Raw genomic sequence first — 17913 nt, forward strand, 5'->3', positions numbered from 1 at the left:
GTTAATAATCCAAATTATATATATGCTAAAAAATTTTGTACATCGTTACATACTTATTATGTATTTATTCCTGTTTTCAATTAAGATAAAAATTCTGTTGTGCTTTATAGAATATTCAATAAAAATTCTATTTCTTAATTAGAACAAAAAATGTGGAACGCTTCACGATTTTGCGTGTCATCCTTGCGCAGGGGCCATGCTAATCTTCTCTGTATCGTTCCAATTTTAGTATATGTACTGCCGAAGCAAGTACATCAGTAACTCTTAATTTCTTGTATATAAAGGAACTACTTTATTTTTAATCACTAGCGAGAAAGTATTTTTTGTAGCCATCTAGTGGCATATTAATGCAATACTAAACAACTCGAGGCACGATACGTGATAAAGATGATGGTATTGTTTCGTTAAATTTTCTTACAAAACTTTTGAATCGTATACAATTATCTTGTAGTTGTATTTTTCATTAAAAAACGTTATTACGATAAAAGTAATGATCTTATTTAAGATTGAACATAATAACTATTTTAGGTTACTGTTCATCTCTCAAACTACATATATAATTTATTTATAGATCATACTGATTATTATTAAAATTGTTCTGTACAAAATTTTCTACTAGTGCAGATAATAAGTCTTCAGTACGTAAAAACAATTTTAATAACATATTTTATGTTTTAGCATAAACGATTGACAGGATGGCGATATGTAGTATTCATAGGAACGATAACAGGATACTTAGGAATATACTGTTATTTTACAATGATAGATCCTATGCTTAATCCAGAACCATATAGTATGTATTTAACACTTCAATTATTAAAATTTTAGACTGACGTAAATAAATTAATTAATCTAACATAAAAATTTCAGAACAATTTCGAGAACGTGTAGAAATAGAAAATCAAAACAAAGCAAATAAAAATAAATATTTATAACGAAGTATATTTTGAATGAAAAAAAAAAACAGATTAGAGAGGACATTTATTATATAAAATTAATTTTTATTATGTATTGTAGTTGAACATATGTCATTAAGATGTTGGTGTATATAAAATAGGCTGAAAAACATTTAGTATGTTAAAAAATCAATAAATGTAATAGTTTGTACTCCTCTTATAATTATTAATATAATTGCGTTACTGTACAGACATCTGCTGCAAGAAGTTTCTTATTTGAAGTGACTAGAAACTCTCCTACAGACATTTTAAAAATATAATACACAGTTTGTGTTAAAAGTCGTCATGATCACAAACATCTAGGAAGACATCAAATGCTTCACGGTTACAATTTCCATCAGTAGTGAAAACATATTTATGAAATGTTCCATCCATACATATAGCTAAAAATAATATAAAATTTAAAAGTACCTATTACATATTTAATAAATGCTTATGTCTAAAATAAGATTTATAAATATTTTATGTAATTACATTGAATATGCTTTTCATGTACTACGTACCTATAACAGAACTTCTTGTACCAAATGCACATACACAAGCACATTCTGGTGGTACTGTAAATGTAGCTAATGCCCATTGACTTTCAACATAATTCCCCAAAAATCCTACTTTTGAAAAACTACAAATAAATTCATCATTAATTGTAATCATTGAAATTTATAAAACTTTGAGTTATATTTACGTACGTCGATCTACGATTTAATTGTGTGTCTTTTAATGCAAATATATGTACTGTTCCTTTATCACTGGAAGCACATAGAAATTCCGAATCTCTACTAAATGTAATGCTGAAATATCATTTATTATAATTCATTACAATAAAATTTTTAAAAGCAAAATTCTGTTTCATTTTCATTTGTTTGTAGTTATATTTACCAATAAAGAGTTGCAGGATCAGCACCTCTTCTTAATTCCACTAATAAATGTCTACGTACACTGTCCCATACTCTAATTAAAGTACCTTGTGTGGAAGCAGTTGCTATCATTGTTCCACTACTGTTAACTGCGAGACAAGCTAATGCACCCTAATCATATGGTTTATAAATATAAAGAAATACTAAGAGGATGGTGATATAGAAGTTTTCTTTAAGTTTTTATTAAATAAGATATACTTACCTGATGTGCTGCAAGACTTGCAGGAGCACTAGAACTTCCAGCATCTGTAGCAGCAAGATCAATTAATTGAACACTGCCTTGTTTGTGACCAGGAAAAGCAAGAAGTTGTTTCTGTGCAGTAGCTAACGTAGCAACTTCAATTAATCCTTTTGGATTGTCTCTAGTTTCTAAAGTTAATAATCTTCGTGTTGGCATAGGAAACGAAAAGACATGTATTTCTCTTTGAAGTGCCACTACCATTCTGTTTTGCAAAGTTATTTTTAAGTGTAACATTTACATTGACTAAAAGTAGAAGATAATTTTATTAATAAACTTACTTGTCCCTACGTAATCTTACAGCTTTTATAGGACTGGTAAATGTAATCTCCATTATAAACTTTTTAGATAAATCATCATAAATAAGTACTGTATTTTCTGCAAACTTTGGCTTTGTACCACCACCTACTATGGCAATGATATTTGTTCTCCAAAGCATTTCTGCAGTAGCTATGCTTCCCATAATGTCACTTTCCAAATGTGCTTTTTCAACTAATGGTTCTACATTATATACTCTGAGGCCAGATTCCATGCAACATGTGAAACATCCTAAAAGAATATAAATTAAAAACAAATTCTTATAGTGAAACTAGTTTGATAAGTGATAAAATATTATTAATATTGATTACCATAAGTTTTAGTAAATTATAATAATAATAATAATAATAGTAATTTTTAGTAATTAAATCAAAATGCGAATAATAATAATACAACAACAATACTGTTATAATTAAACCACGATCTCTTTTGACATTATACTTTTACTTTTTATTCTCGTGACATAATGTTTATTTTTTTTTACAAAACAAAATATTTTGTGAATGTTTTTAGTTTTTTTAATTTTAAAATAACTACATGAATAATAGAAAGAATATTAAGTTTTCAAATATTGAAAATAAATCTACATTGTGAAACCACGTTTTGAACTCAAGTAATTTATGTTATGAGCAATAGTTACCTTGATCTTGATTAAATCGTAAACTAAGAATATCTTTTTCCCCAGCCATTTGGTGTTACATCAAAACAGACGTATGAGTATTTCTTATATTGATATATGAATTTTTTTTCCTAATAACTGTACTACGTGTTTTTGTTTACATTCTTCTTTCAGCTGTGTTACTATGCTTGGTATACTAGTTCAATCTTTGTATGAATCATAAGATAGCAAAGATAAGGCTGATTTTCACTTTTTAGATAAATTAATCTTATTTATGAATAATGCGAGCAAACAGCTATGCAAATAATAAGAAACGCAATGATTTCTATTAATGAGTTACATTTAGAAAAACTGAAAATGCAAAATGTAAAATTCAAATAAGTTTGGTAACGGTTTAATTCATTTAACAACGGTGACGTGTTACATTGAATAATTATAATTGTTATTATTGTTGTGCATTCGTATATTTGAGAGAAATAATAATAATAATAAAAAAATTATTTTAAAAAATAAAATGACTATATTTCTGTGAATAAATAAAATCTCTAGTGCAAATCTACCCAGTTTTACGCTTACATCATTGGCTGCAGTGATATTTCCAATATCCTGCATTGCAGTTCGTGTACTGTGTATGGAAATTTATTATCCATAAGATTCTGTCAAAAAAATGTCAGCAATGGTAAGTTAAGTATAAAAAGTGACTTAATATTTTATTTTTTTCGGTTCTCGAATATATTTCATGTAACAAATATACATTATGTTTAATTGAATGTATATTTGAAAAGAACCTTGTGTCATCCCCTCCTTGTTTCAAATTTCATCAATACTTGAGACTATGTAAGTGATATACTGTCAAATAAACGAGATTCGCTTTTTTAATAGTGAAATTCTTTCTTCGTAGAGGATGAAAGCAGTACGGTGTCCTACTGATGAACTTAGTATTACAAATTGTGCTATAATTAATGCAGATGACTTCCCAGATGATGTCAGGTAAAAATTCCTTGTTTAATTAATTCATTGATTTGATACCTATAATAAGATTTGAAACTTAACCGACATATACGTACATATTGATTCTGATGAGATTTCAAACTAATTAAATTGACATATAATTTAATTTATCCTTTTATTTCTGTATAATAATATATTGATTATATTAATCTTAGTTGTTGAATTTATTTATTTATCTATTATTTAAAGTAAATAATTTAATCTATTACATTTATATTAATAATAAGACAAAGAAAGAAAAAATAGAATTTTCACTTAATTTGTCTTAGAATAAAATTTAAATTTTTTTAACATTTTGTTTGTATTTTTAGACATATTGAAGTTACCACTGCACCAAATTATCATTTTGTCTTTACTGTAAAACGACATCATGAAGTACCTAGAGGAACTGTGGGATTTAGTTTACCTCAGAGAAAATGGGCTACTCTTTCACTTAATCAAGAAATTGAAGTCAGACCATATCATTTTAATCCTACTTCAAGTACAGAATGTTTATGCACTATTGTATTGGAAGCTGACTTCTTACAAAAAAAATCGTATGTATATTACATGAAAAATTTAATGAAAATAGTATTCATAATAAAATTTATAATATAATATAATATTTATGTATTTTAGGACAAGTTTGGAACCATATAATACTGATGAAATGGCAAAAGATTTTCTACTGCAATTTTCAGGGCAGGCATTCACCGTGGGTCAGCAGCTGGTTTTTCAGTTCAAGGATAAAAAGATGCTTGGTCTTGTAGTTAAAAGTTTAGAAGCTGCTGATCTATCTGCTATAAGTTCTGGACAAAATACAGTACCCAAAAAAACTCAAATGGGGCGCTGTTTGGGTGATACTGTTATACAGTTTGAAAAGGCAGATAATTCAAGTTTAAACCTTGTTGGCAAAGCAAAAGGAAAAGTTGTTCGACAATCCATTATCAATCCAGATTGGGATTTTCAAAAAATGGGAATTGGTGGACTGGACAAGGAATTCAGTGCCATTTTTCGGAGAGCATTCGCGTCACGAGTTTTTCCACCAGAAATTGTTACACAATTGGGATGTAAGCATGTGAAAGGAATTTTACTTTATGGTCCACCTGGTACAGGTAAAACGTTAATGGCAAGGCAGATAGGGACTATGTTAAATGCTAGAGAACCCAAAATCGTCAATGGCCCTCAGATTTTGGATAAATATGTTGGAGAAAGTGAAGCTAATATTAGGAGATTATTTGCTGATGCCGAGGAGGAGGAGAAGAGGGTATTATATATTATAAAGACATTTTCAACTTTATTTACATATTTTGTATGAGTTTTTATTAGTGTACTAAGTAAATTTTCATTTTTAGCTTGGACCAAATAGTGGATTGCATATAATTATTTTTGATGAAATTGATGCTATTTGTAAATCTCGTGGTAGTGTTGCTGGAAATACAGGAGTTCACGATACTGTTGTAAATCAGCTGCTCGCAAAAATTGATGGTGTGGAACAACTAAATAATATTCTTGTTATTGGCATGACTAACAGAAGAGATATGATTGACGAAGCTTTATTACGACCTGGTAGATTAGAGGTATTGCATTTCATATTAAATATTCTTTAAAGACAATGCTCGAAAATTCATTGCTAAATATATTTATATATATATATAGGTACAAATGGAAATCAGTTTACCCGATGAACATGGAAGATTCCAAATACTTAATATTCATACATCTAGGATGAGAGATTATAAGAAGATATCGCCTGATGTTGATCTAAAAGAACTAGCTACATTAACTAAAAATTTCAGTGGTGCAGAGCTAGAAGGTTTAGTTAGAGCTGCACAAAGTACTGCTATGAATAGATTAATCAAAGCTTCCAGTAAGGTTGAAGTAGATCCTGCTGCAATGGAAAAACTTATGGTTTCCAGAACTGATTTTCTTCATGCTTTAGAAAATGACGTTAAACCTGTAAGTAATTTAAAAAAAAAATTTAAATGTTATTAACAGAAAGCAATAATTTGCATTGCGTTGTCTAATATACTTTATATCACAGGCATTTGGTACAAGTGCAGAAGCATTAGATCATCTTCTTATACGTGGAATTATTAACTGGGGCAAACCAGTGGCAGAAATTTTGTCTGATGGCAATTTATATATTCAAGAAGCACGTTCTACTGAAGGTTCCGGTCTTGTGTCAGTTTTGTTAGAAGGACCGCCAAATAGCGGAAAAACAGCACTTGCTGCTCAAATAGCTAAAAATTCCGATTTTCCGTTTGTTAAAGTATGTACACCAGAGGATATGGTTGGCTTCACAGAATCTGCAAAATGTCTTTCAATTCGAAAGGTAAATAAAAAGTTGATGTTTTCCAATTATGATATAATTAATAATATTTAATATATATTCTTTCTTTTTAGATATTCGACGATGCATATCGTTCACAGCTTAGTTGCATTTTAGTTGATAATATTGAACGCTTGTTAGATTATGGTCCCATTGGACCACGATATTCTAACTTGACTTTGCAAGCACTGTTAGTTTTACTTAAGAAACAACCACCGCGTGGTCGTAAATTATTAATACTTTGTACTACAAGTCGCAGGTAGAGTACTTAATGTCACAATGATACTTAAAGATAATAATTATATGAATTTTTATTAATAAAATTATCATACTTTCTTTAGACAAGTTTTGGATGACATGGAAATGTTATCAGCATTTAGTACAACTCTTCATGTACCTAACTTATCAACTCCTGATCATCTCCTAAGTGTTTTAGAGGAAATGGATCTATTTAGTAAAGATGAACTGGTATCTTTGCATGGCAAACTTCAGGGAAAACGGTATGTCTTTATTCTAAATTAATAATATCAATTTCTGTTTTAAACATACAAATATCAAAAGCATAATTTTTTTTCAGAGTATTCATTGGTATAAAGAAGTTGCTATGTCTAATAGACATGGCACGTCAAGTGGAACCAAACTATAGAGTTGTGAAATTCCTATCGAAATTAGAAGAAGAAGGTGGATTGGAATAATAAGTATATAAAGTTGTAATTATTTGTGTAGAAATGAATTAGATATCATGTACGAAACAATATATAACACGTATGGAATAACATATAATACGTACGTGACAAAAGAATTTGCATTTACATATATTAAATCTATATCAGTTCAAGAAAATCAGGTACAATTGTGCGAGGTATTTATATATCATAAAAATTATTAATTAAGTAATACATTTTAATTATTTCTAAATATTTATATAAAAATTATGTTTTCTATTATTTTTTTAAAATGATTCTGTTAAATATATAGTATTTATAATTTGTTAATTATAGTTTTTCTACGTGCTTATTTGATAATAATTTATCTTTCAAAGTAATTTCCCTAATTTAAAAAGATGTAAAATATAAAATGTAAAAAAATGAAAATATAATAGTCAAAAGGAATAAAATTTTCCGTTAGATAAAATTAAATATTCGTAATAGATTATTGTATAAAATTTGAAATTACTTATAGAAATTCTTACTGTTTACGTTATTTATTATATTTGTATAAAAATGAAATTTGTGTATATTTTTGCAAAAAACACAGAAATGCTTCCTTCAATTTTAATTTGTTATATTCCATCATAAAGTAGATATTTATTTCGTGCAATTGTTTTTCTAACAATTGTCATAGTAATACGTGTAATTATTTATTTATTAGCAAAATTTATTACATGTACTATAAATATATATTTTTATGTCTCCATTTGTACGTAATGTGCATCTATACAACAATCTGTGTATTTATTACTATTTTAAAGTTTATTGTAATTCTAGTTGTAAACATATGTATGTGTTATCATTGATGTTCTAGAATCTATAAATTAATGCCTCTTAGAGGTAAATAAAACCATTCCAGGAATTATTTATATGCAAATATTTGCATTATATACAATTAATAAGTATACCTCCTAAATGAAAACTAGTTTGATTTCAGATAAAGTAATATATAAATCTGAAAAATAAGTAATTTATTTTGTGTTATTTAAATAATATGTTTTATAGAGAATTTTATCTGTATATTGTAAATGCATTACTGAATAATTTCATTTAATTTGATATATGTATATACAGTTTAATAAATTGTTTACAAAAAAATCTGTATATCAATATCAAATGTATTGTTTTGCTTGATAGATATATAATATAAATCTGTGTTAATATATTGTAATAATAAATTTATGACACTATATGTAATATGTGTAACAGTTAAATAAAATCTATTAGAGTATAGAGATAAAAAAATGTTATTATCTTCTAAAATTTACCTTTAATGTGTACATAAAAAATGAAATATAATAATAATGTTGCTTGCTTGATTTTTTCATAGTTTTTATACAAATACAATTATATTGCAATTTAAAATTACAAATTAATTATATTATGCAATAATTTTTAAGTTTTATACTGATCAGTTTTTTCAAATGTTTCAAATTTTATTACAGTATGATGAGTAAATAAGTTATAAAGATCATTATATTAATTTTAATACTTTCTTTAGTTTTTTAAGAAAAGTTTACAATTAAAAAGAAATATTGGGAAACATAATGTACTATTAGTATATAAAAATAGTACGCATATATTTTAATGTATATGTTCTTTTTTTTTGTTAAATTTACTACCAGTTTTGTTAATTTTATTTTGCACATTTTTAAATTGAAAAATATAAGTAAAGTAACAAAGTATTCAATTAAATGTAATTAACAAAGCAATATATAAATTCGACGTTATCAACGATCATTCCCTATTTTCCCACAAAGTTATTATCATATACTTCTTATTTAATATCCCATACTTTTTGCAAAATAACATGTACAATAAATTTTACAGTAAAAAATTTTTAGATAAAAAACAAGATTAAACACATAAATTTGATATAAATTTCTATTTCATAATTATCATTATTTTGTTCATGTAACTAAATATAATTATAATTCTTTGTTGTTTATTATAATATGTACAATCATAAAAAGTATAATTATTTTCCATGTGCTTTCAGTACTTGGCAGTATTTAGGCACCTTAATTCCATTAAGGAAAGAGAAAGAGAACAATTTATATTCATCTTCTCTACAACTTTAAATTCACATGATAGTGATGTTATAACATTTCATTATGATTTTATTTCTGTATAAATTACGTAGGCGAAATAAGCAATTTGAAATAATATCGATATCGATATCGCTGATTTTCGCATATTTTAAAAAGAAAATTTCTCATTCCTGCAATAAAACTTCTGTTAATATTTTTTTTCGTGAATAAATAATTGTGTTGTGGAAGCGTATTAGATACGTAATATATCTATACTCTGAACTGGTTGTACATTTTTCAATTGGTACATTTACAATTCGTACTTGAAATATACTTGTGTAATGAATTCCTGTACAAAAATTTAATACACACGAAGTTTATAATATTCCTTGGTGTAATATTAAAGCATGAATATAGAATATTTACTACAAAATTTAAAAGTAAACATATAAATCAACAATATTCTTAATGATACTCAAGTACGCTTTGATAATACCTATTATAAGTTATAAACAATCCTCAATATTCCTGTATTATAGAAGAATCGATGTTTTGTATTAAGTCATGTTACAAGAATTGCATTAAGTGTTTTACAAGTTATCTCACGATGATAATACTATAATACATACGCAGTCTACAAACACAGATATTTTCTAAATAACAATTATATATAAAATATTTTTAACATAAACATATATACTGGAGGAAAGCTTTAATGTCAATTTGAAACAATATTTGTGACCAGTTTGATATTAATCAGCACCAAACATTTTCTTTTTATGTTCGAATAATTTTATCCTCCATTATAACATCGATCATAAAGTTTCTATATTACAAATAGTTTGTTAATACATTATATAAATAAATTTTAATAAACAAAACTGCTTTCTACTGAAAAGATAAAAATGAGTACAAACTCTTATAATATGTCAAAGTTAGTAAAAAAGCTCACATATATTTTGTTCAATGTAACATGCTTTTTTTTTAATTTATAAAGTGAAAGAGTGATAGAGCAACAGTAAAATGATGATTGTAGAAAGAATATTAAAAATAATTTTATTATTTTATCAGTGTTACTTTTTATATCTTTTTATGATTTAAATTAATTTAAAAAAAGAGAAAAGATTGTACAAAAAACGTTTACCCTTAATAATTGTAACTTCATTATGGCACATGAAAGAAAATCACTTTATTTGAATGTTGAGTCATTAACCTCATAATTAATAGATCATAATGAATTATCTACTATGACTATTTAATATTAATATCACAAATGTTTACATTTAATATTTTTCAAATAGTTCAAATTTCATATTCAATTCGAGCTGTAGCTGGATAGTTATCCCAGCATATTTCAGCATTTATCAAATTTTCAGTCATCTCCATTGTAGAGAAACTTTGTATCTGACATAGTCAGGAAAATATATAATAAAAAATAAGCATGACAATGAGTCAAATCACGATGGCTTACAAGATGGAAATTTCTTAACGTTAATACATGAAATTGGTTTACGCCATCTCCGTTTACTCTGATGTGAATTTGGTTTGCTGTTATGACTATTCCAAGTGGCTTTTTGGTCTTCACTGATTTTGTCTATTTCTTGAAGCCGTTTTTCTTCTGCACAAAAAAAAAAAAGAAATTTATTTAGTATTTGCTTATAAACTTATACTATGAGAGTTAATTCTATTTTAATTTTTTTAGAGAAGTATATAACAGGTATAATAATTATAATTAATCGTGCAATATGTAAAATTTTATCTCTGCAATAATTATAATATCACTACACACAATTTAAAATGCATAACACATGGCAAAAGCTAATACAGAGGGCTATTCCAAAACATTATTGAGTTAAAGATTTCAATTCCATAATTAATTTATATATAATTTTAGATGTTATAAAAGGCATAGAGACAAAACAGGGTATACACTATATAGAGAGTACCCGTTTTTATCAGCTCGCAACATCATAGGTAGATATAAGCGTGTCATTGTTACAGAATGGTGCATGTCTTTGATAAGAATACTAGTAGTCGATTTGAAAAAGATTGTTCAGTATTCCGTTTAGAATCTGAAAAGCAAAAGCTGTATTTTATTGAAGTATTCAGTACTTTTATATTATAATTCATATAATTTATAAAAATATATTTTTTTCAATGATATTTGTTATCTAATAATGTGTATAAAAAAGATAAATGTTTTAAAAAACTTTTAATGGTAATTTCTATTACGTTCAATTTAAGACAATTCATATAAATTATGTAAAACATATTTTGATTTACAAATAATGTTATAAATGTGTAGAAAATTTATACTAATTTTATTAAAATACAATTACAGGACGAATTCATTAGATAAAGTTATTAATCCAGTTACAAAATAACATAATTAAAATGTTGCACAACTGCTACTTATGAACTACAATATTTATGCCACAAATGTATGAATATATAATTTATGTATTTTTTTTTATTGATGCCTTCATGCAAGCAGGTTCTGTCTTACCTCTCTGTTAGTTGTGAGTGTAAAAACTAATATTAAATAATATAGCAACAAAAATTTAAGCTTTAATATATAAGTTTATTATTAACACATAGCACAATGCAAAAGAAAAAATTGAAAGCGAAAAAAATGGAAATACATACCATTCAACTGATGTTCGGTATAATACGTAGGATTATCGTCACCTCCGTAATGATACTCCATCAGGTACGGTAGTACAGTCATACTGTGCCATTTATGTCCTTTAAGAGGAGGTATAGGCACTTCTTCTTGTGTTCTAGGATGCCTGCATATAGTCCATGGATGTTTTTTAACTTGTTGCAAAGTAAATCTTTTATCTGCATCTTTTTGCAACATTCCTTGTATTAGAGATTTTAGAGGTTCTTCTACTTCTTCAGGAATAGAATATTCACCTTTTCCTATATTTTCATATAATTTATAAATATTATCGCCTTGAAAAGGATATTGACCTGTAGTTATATTGTACCTATAAAATATTTATAATTTGATTAAAAGATGCATACTGAATTTCTTTTTTTATGAGAAATAAAATTTGATTTATGAATATAGTTTGTTTCAGCGTAATAGATAAATATCATTCATAGGAAAATATATATTTACAATGTAACTCCACTGCTCCATATATCTACTTTAAAACCAGAAAATGTTTCACAGCCATTTGCAATTTCAGGAGGCTGAAATGCTGGTGATCCTTGTCCCATCTTACATGTATCATCTTCAGAAAACATATCTAATGCCTAATAAAAACAGGATAATTTATACAATTTTATCTTTTAATTTATAATTTATTTTATTCCTTATACAAATTTTAACTTCACACTTGAATTTATGTATTACATTAATATAATTAAAAAAGATGAGTTAAAATGTACCTCAGCAACTCCAAAATCACTGATTTTCAAGGTACCATCTAAAGCTAATAATAAATTCCCTGGTTTTATATCTTTGTGTACTATTCCTTTACTGTAGAGGTATTCTAAACCATCCAATAACTGACAGAAATAGTCATGTGCTTGCCAAATTGGAAGCTTCTTAAGAGGTGTGCTTCCCAACATATCCTGCAAAAAATCTAATAAATAGAAATCTAATTGTTGTTAATTCCATGCAAATTTTTATTATACATAAAATTAGCATAAAGTAATAAATTTTAAAATACATAAAATTAAATTATACTAAATAACTATATATTACAAAAATTACATTGTATGGAATTAATTAGACGGAAATATTAATTTTTTTATATATACTGTCTATTGAAACTTGTTAGGTTAAAAAAAGGGAAGAAAATGTATTTTTCAATTTTAAGTATTGGTATAATATAGAGAAAAAGATATTTTCAAATGTTTATAAAAGCATTACGAATTTTTATAAATGCTGAATTATTTATAACTCAGATTGCATCTGAAACTTTAAACGCGATCAAATATCAATTTATAAAGGCATATGTGTATAACACACATTAAAATAAACCATGTAAGGCTTTTGAACTTTACCTGTAATCCACACACACAAAATTCCATAACTAGGTACATCTTCTCCTTTTCATCATTATACAAAACATCTACAAGGTTAATTACATTCTTATGTTTTAATATCCTTAATAGTCTTATTTCCCTGTTAATGAATGTGAATAAATAATATTTAGAATTTTAGAAAGTAATCATATATATATATATCTAAAAAAATACATCAGTATAGCCTTCTTTTTTAAGGTGTTATATAAATTATAAAAGTCAATAAATATTTATGATTTTTAACATTATGCTTTTTATATATGAATTAACATTAAAAATAATAATATACACAGAACCTAATTTTATTATATATATATATATATATACACACACATATATATATATATATATATATATATATATATATATATATATATATATATATATATATATATATATATAGATAGATAGAGGCTGAACTTGGCCCCGATGCCTGAATGTGCCGAGAATCCCAGAGGGAAATACAGAAATACAGATAACCGAGGTGGTTTATTATTGTAGCGACATTGAATAGGGGGTTGGTGGGTTGACTGGCTCGTTGGCTGGCTGGCTGTTTGGCTGTTCGGTCGTTTCTCCCAGCGACGGGTTCGAGCTGCGCTCAAATAAGTACCAGCGTCGCGCAACGACGTTTTCTCTTCCTTCTTTTTCCTTTCTCTGTCTCTTCTACTTTTCCTCTTGGAAAATTTCTTTTCTGCTCCTCGAGTGTCACACGAAATCGTTTCCCCTTTTCTCGTCCTTTTCCTCTAGGATCTAAGAATTCGTTGCACTTTGACGGATCGAGCGTTAACGAGAGCCTTCGACAACTAATTGCGAGTGTAGAACGAGTAGTCTTAGTGAGAAACTTGAGAAGATGATCGATCGATTTCGGATTCTTAAAGCAGGGAACTGTTTTTCTTTGACAACCAGGCGGGAACAAGTATTTTTACGAGATTGATCGTTCTCGATTGATTTCTCTCGCGATTCTTTTTTATCGAGGCAACGCGAATGATTTACTTCCTTTTATTTATCAGGGTCGCTGCCCTGCAAGTAAAGGTTATCGTCAATTATGCATTTGCAACGCTACGGTTCAGTTGTTCGATACCAAGAAAGTGCACATGTGTTAATTGTTTGAAGAAAAAAAAAAAAAAAAAAAAAAAAAAAAAAAAAAAAGAAGAAGAAGAAAAGAAGGAGTCGAGGCTGCAACGATCGGTCGAATAAAGGCATTCGTACTGTTCACACTGATGCAGAACAGAAAATCACGTATCACGTTCCAACAACGTCGATGCAAGTCGATACTTATTCCACGATTATTTACCCTGAAAAGCAGAATTGCATTCCAATTTATCTACAATCGCGATCCGCTCCTGTCAAACATTATCAATCCCATTTCGATTTCAATTTTATCCAAACGGTGAAAATTCGACGCTTCTTCTTTAAAAAAAAAAAATTCAAAATCATTCTTTACTGTGTGTAATATAAAATTTAAAGAAAGAAAAAGGAAAAAAAAGAAAAAAAAGAGTCGAGACTGCAATGATCGGTCGAATAAAGCCATTCGTACTGTTCACACTGATGCAGAACAGAAAATCACGTATCACATTCCAACAACGTCGATCCAAGTCGATACTTATTCCACGATTATTTACCCTGAAAAGCAGAATTGCATTCCAATTCATCTACAATCGCGATCCTGTCAAACATTATCAATCCCGTTCGATTTCAATTTTATCCAAACGGTGAAAATTCGACTCATCTTCTTTCAAAAAGAAAAATTCAAAATCATTCTTTACTGTGTGTAATATAAAATTTAAAGAAAAAAAAGGAAAAAGAAGAAAAGAAAGAGTCGAGGCTGTAACGATCGGTTACTGTTCACACTGATGCAGAACAGAAAATCGTCGATGCAAGTTGATACTTATTCCACGATTATTTACCCTGAAAAGCAGAATTGCATTCCAATTTATCTACAATCGTGATCCGCTCCTGTCAAAACATTATCAATCCCATTTCGATTTCAATTTTATCCAAACGGTGAAAATTCGACGCTTCTTCTTTAAAAAAAAAAAAAATTCAAAATCATTCTTTATTGTGTGTAATATAAAATTTAAAGAAAAGATAAAAAAAGAGAGTGGAAATGCTTCGATACAAGAGATTGGACAGAGAAGTGACGATCGAATGCGAGAACGGGCACTACGAACTGCGAGAACGGCGCACGGAGAGCTCGTTTCGAAAACTCGAATACACACGGGGTCATTGTACCCCGACGCGAGTCAATTTAATGGCAAAGTCGCGGGCAGGCGTGTGCAGAGCGGTGTGCAACAAACAGCCGCGGCGGCGGCGTCGCCGTCTCGTAAGCAGCAGCTCCGCTTATCGTAGGGCAAGTTCAAGGCTCGTCGCGGGTCATAATAATCGCGTATCGAACTCACGCTCGTTCAGAAACAAACGTGTTGTTTGCTGCCGATACGGCCGAACGCTCGCTTTTCCTCTTTCTTCCTTCTCTCCTTCGTGGCCGCGATAAAACGTACAGTTGCCTAACAATTAAAACGAATCGGCTCGTTCCTCGAAACACGCAATGATTTCTCGTTCCAGCCGCGAGAGCAAAAAGTCGAGAATTCGTGACATATGTCGCTGTTTTTTTTTTTTTTTCGTTTTTTTTTTTTGTTTTTTTTTTTTTTTTTTAGATGTAATGTTAATACATAATTACAAAGATAAAGATATCAGATTGATACGAAAAATGTTTGCTTCTATTCCAGGGATAGTGCATAGTTGGGTGGTATGATGTGAACTACATTAGAAACGTGAAAACTGTATATAAAATCATTATTTAAATTAAATAAAAAGTTGCAGCCAATATATCGGGGAAGGACAACAAAAATTTGAATAACTTAATTGAGTTTAATTTTTTATTTACGAAATTAATATATAATTTGATTTTTTAACAATGAATGCAGATTTAAAATTGGTAAATATCGTATTGCAAAATGTATCATTTGCACTTCTAATTACTAGATAATCAACGACTTATCAGTAGTCAATTCTATTTGTATGAGTTTTGAAATACTATTTAAAATACAAGATGTTTGTAGTAAGTCCTTTAGTATAATATTCTTCACTTATTATATAGCTGTACCTCGTTCCAAATTCAGCTTTGTTTCACGCGTATATTCCCCATAGAACCTTTCTAATTTCTGGTTGAATTTAGCATTACGTTCGTTGATGTAATCGATATCGGCGTCGTCATTGTGCATTCTTCTTCTGCTATACTTTTCTCTCTTTGCAATTCTGAAAAAAGCAAGAAAATTATAATATACGAGGATGTTGTAACCAGGCTATAAAATACTGATTATAAAATACTAACTGTTTTTCCAAGTTTTCCACCATTTTGTCAACAGCCTCTTTCTTATCTTCATGTAGACCATGTAATATAGTGTTTCTATCTCCATAAAAAGCTGGACCTAACTTTTCTTTAGCTTCGTTATATGAATCCATGTTTGGTTTAATATTTTTCACCAGCCTATTATATTGACGAATAGCTGCTTGTTCATAATCTGAAAAACCTGGATCTGGATTCTTTTTATTTTTTTTCTTTCTTGCTATACGTTCTGCTTCTGTTGCATCAATGTGAAGTAATTTTGTTCTCTCATAATCTTCTCCCTATAAAATATATAAATATATATGTATATATAAACTTAAGTAACATATTCTATAGCATACAGTACTTATAATAGATTACTTTTTCTTCGGCAGCTTTTCTTGCAGCTTCATCTTGAATGATCCATTCTGCTTGCCTTTTACGAGATTCCCAATTCGAAGGAAGTTTATTCCTTTTGTCCTCCTCTACAACTTCTTTATGATTTTGCTGTCTAGCCTCATTCTACGAAATCAACATTCCATAAGAAACATTCACCCACGAAAACTACGTTTCGGAAACAACAAGAAGAAGAAGAAGAAGTTGAAATTGAAATCCAAACATTCAGGTTAAACTACAATTTTACATTACTTTGTACTTACTCTTTTTGTATGGAGTTCTCTCAAGCGTTTCATTCTTTCAGCATGTTTCTCCGCGACTGATTTCCCATCATTTGCGGTCTCGTTTTCCATCTCTAAGTTCAAATCAGTTTCAATATTTTTAGAAAAAAAGAGAGAAAGAAAGAGAAACAATAACGCAATGTCACTCGTCGAAAGGTTAGAATGCAATTGCTAGTCAAGCGATATTAACCACTGTCTGTGATACACGTGTTTGTTGGTGGCTCCGACAGATGTCAGCAAGTTACGATTCGTCGACGAAAAAGGCGAACTCCATTTGCCCGACGTCTGTAGGTGGTGGATCGATTGAAATTGATCTTCTCTGGTGCGGAGTCGGGAACGCAATAAGCGGATCCTGTGATATCCTGTCGTTCAACTCGTAGAGCGCGGTGATATTAGCCGTCAAGGGGAGAAGCCAGGTGATTTTTCATCCGCCGGTAGGAAATCGAAGAGGACGATACCGGTCGATCACAAGTCGCGTTGAGTTAGCAGCAGCACTCGTGAAAGGTTCGCGTTTGCGCGAACCCCGACGGTGAAACGTGACGCAGAATTGTACGCTGGCGGCGGTTGTGTCGCAGAAGAAAGTTTCGCGCTCTGCGGGCTTTTGGGGATTACCCGCGAAGCGCGGTCACAGGGTGCCGCGGAAGCTCTTCTCGAGACGATCACAAGGGATAGAAGAGGCACGCACGCGATTTCTCACTCGCGGTACATTCTGTCGGATAAATTAATTCTCCCTGTACCGTTATGGAGACTCTCGAATCTAGTC

General features: G+C 29.1%; 5 protein-coding genes and 1 non-coding gene across 10 annotated transcripts; 2 read left to right on the plus strand and 4 right to left on the minus strand.

Moving 5' to 3' along the window:
- Positions 1–146: 146 nt before the first annotated feature.
- LOC122527445 lies at positions 147–253 on the minus strand. Its single transcript, XR_006306343.1, has one exon. It is a non-coding gene; the product is annotated as a U6 spliceosomal RNA (small nuclear RNA).
- On the plus strand, positions 246–1404 carry LOC122527407. 2 transcript variants are annotated; one of them, XR_006306335.1, is made up of 4 exons: positions 246–393; positions 679–793; positions 871–1072; positions 1148–1404. XR_006306335.1 is itself a non-coding variant. In XM_043651573.1 (3 exons), exons 1-3 carry the CDS (start codon positions 388–390, stop codon positions 933–935), a joined length of 186 nt encoding a protein of 61 aa, XP_043507508.1. In that variant the 5' UTR covers positions 246–387; the 3' UTR covers positions 936–1404. The 2 variants fall into 2 exon arrangements, 1 of the variants encoding a protein (XP_043507508.1); XM_043651573.1 differs by having other exon boundaries at positions 871–1404.
- On the minus strand, positions 1112–3395 carry LOC122527402 (WD repeat domain phosphoinositide-interacting protein 4-like). The gene is made up of 7 exons (XM_043651564.1): positions 3070–3395; positions 2393–2660; positions 2076–2316; positions 1836–1984; positions 1646–1747; positions 1460–1578; positions 1112–1339 (listed from the first exon to the last, which is right to left on the minus strand). Exons 1-7 carry the CDS (start codon positions 3116–3118, stop codon positions 1230–1232), a joined length of 1038 nt encoding a protein of 345 aa, XP_043507499.1. The 5' UTR covers positions 3119–3395; the 3' UTR covers positions 1112–1229.
- A 190-nt stretch (positions 3396–3585) lies between these two features.
- Positions 3586–7172, plus strand: LOC122527397 (vesicle-fusing ATPase 1-like). Its single transcript, XM_043651556.1, has 10 exons — positions 3586–3727; positions 3950–4038; positions 4371–4595; positions 4678–5305; positions 5394–5618; positions 5698–5997; positions 6083–6373; positions 6445–6629; positions 6712–6870; positions 6948–7172. Exons 1-10 carry the CDS (start codon positions 3716–3718, stop codon positions 7063–7065), a joined length of 2232 nt encoding a protein of 743 aa, XP_043507491.1. The 5' UTR covers positions 3586–3715; the 3' UTR covers positions 7066–7172.
- Positions 6707–13357, minus strand: LOC122527403 (serine/threonine-protein kinase STK11). 3 transcript variants are annotated; one of them, XM_043651565.1, is made up of 5 exons: positions 13128–13355; positions 12507–12692; positions 12235–12371; positions 11757–12100; positions 6707–10728 (listed from the first exon to the last, which is right to left on the minus strand). In XM_043651565.1, exons 1-5 carry the CDS (start codon positions 13164–13166, stop codon positions 10568–10570), a joined length of 867 nt encoding a protein of 288 aa, XP_043507500.1. In that variant the 5' UTR covers positions 13167–13355; the 3' UTR covers positions 6707–10567. The 3 variants fall into 3 exon arrangements, with proteins under 3 accessions (XP_043507500.1, XP_043507502.1, XP_043507501.1); XM_043651567.1 differs by lacking the exon at positions 6707–10728 and adding an exon at positions 11057–11196 and having other exon boundaries at positions 13128–13357; XM_043651566.1 differs by lacking the exon at positions 6707–10728 and adding an exon at positions 11057–11182 and having other exon boundaries at positions 13128–13354.
- A 2653-nt stretch (positions 13358–16010) lies between these two features.
- Positions 16011–17848, minus strand: LOC122527405 (pre-mRNA-splicing factor Syf2). 2 transcript variants are annotated; one of them, XM_043651569.1, is made up of 5 exons: positions 17341–17848; positions 17133–17224; positions 16855–16995; positions 16480–16775; positions 16011–16403 (listed from the first exon to the last, which is right to left on the minus strand). In XM_043651569.1, exons 2-5 carry the CDS (start codon positions 17220–17222, stop codon positions 16238–16240), a joined length of 693 nt encoding a protein of 230 aa, XP_043507504.1. In that variant the 5' UTR covers positions 17223–17224; positions 17341–17848; the 3' UTR covers positions 16011–16237. The 2 variants fall into 2 exon arrangements, with proteins under 2 accessions (XP_043507504.1, XP_043507503.1); XM_043651568.1 differs by lacking the exon at positions 17341–17848 and having other exon boundaries at positions 17133–17334.
- Positions 17849–17913: the final 65 nt, after the last annotated feature.

This window comes from Frieseomelitta varia, unplaced genomic scaffold (genome assembly GCF_011392965.1).
Source record: "Frieseomelitta varia isolate USP_RPSP 00005682 unplaced genomic scaffold, Fvar_1.2 scaffold_217, whole genome shotgun sequence".
In the NCBI taxonomy this organism is placed as follows: Eukaryota; Metazoa; Arthropoda; class Insecta; order Hymenoptera; family Apidae; genus Frieseomelitta; species Frieseomelitta varia.

Bases quoted from the DNA above. Each gene is read 5' to 3' on its own strand.
- LOC122527407 (XM_043651573.1), top strand. The intron at 794-870 runs GTATGTATTTAA...TAAAAATTTCAG, and splicing joins GCTTAATCCAGAACCATATA to AACAATTTCGAGAACGTGTA.
- LOC122527402 (XM_043651564.1), bottom strand. From the start codon at position 3,118: ATGGCTGGGGAAAAAGATATTCTTAGTTTACGATTTAATCAAGATCAA. The intron at 2,661-3,069 runs GTAACTATTGCT...ATATTCTTTTAG, and splicing joins ACGATTTAATCAAGATCAAG to GATGTTTCACATGTTGCATG. The intron at 1,340-1,459 runs GTACGTAGTACA...TATTATTTTTAG, and splicing joins TACAAGAAGTTCTGTTATAG to CTATATGTATGGATGGAACA.
- LOC122527397 (XM_043651556.1), top strand. The intron at 6,374-6,444 runs GTAAATAAAAAG...CTTTCTTTTTAG, and splicing joins AATGTCTTTCAATTCGAAAG to ATATTCGACGATGCATATCG. The intron at 6,871-6,947 runs GTATGTCTTTAT...ATTTTTTTTCAG, and splicing joins GGCAAACTTCAGGGAAAACG to AGTATTCATTGGTATAAAGA.
- LOC122527403 (XM_043651565.1), bottom strand. From the start codon at position 13,166: ATGTACCTAGTTATGGAATTTTGTGTGTGTGGATTACAG. The intron at 12,693-13,127 runs GTAAAGTTCAAA...GATTTTTTGCAG, and splicing joins TTTGTGTGTGTGGATTACAG to GATATGTTGGGAAGCACACC. The intron at 12,101-12,234 runs GTAAATATATAT...AATATTTTATAG, and splicing joins TGGAGCAGTGGAGTTACATT to GTACAATATAACTACAGGTC.
- LOC122527405 (XM_043651569.1), bottom strand. From the start codon at position 17,222: ATGGAAAACGAGACCGCAAATGATGGGAAATCAGTCGCGGAGAAACAT. The intron at 16,776-16,854 runs GTAATCTATTAT...TATATTTTATAG, and splicing joins GAAAAGCTGCCGAAGAAAAA to GGAGAAGATTATGAGAGAAC. The intron at 16,404-16,479 runs GTTAGTATTTTA...TGCTTTTTTCAG, and splicing joins GTGGAAAACTTGGAAAAACA to AATTGCAAAGAGAGAAAAGT.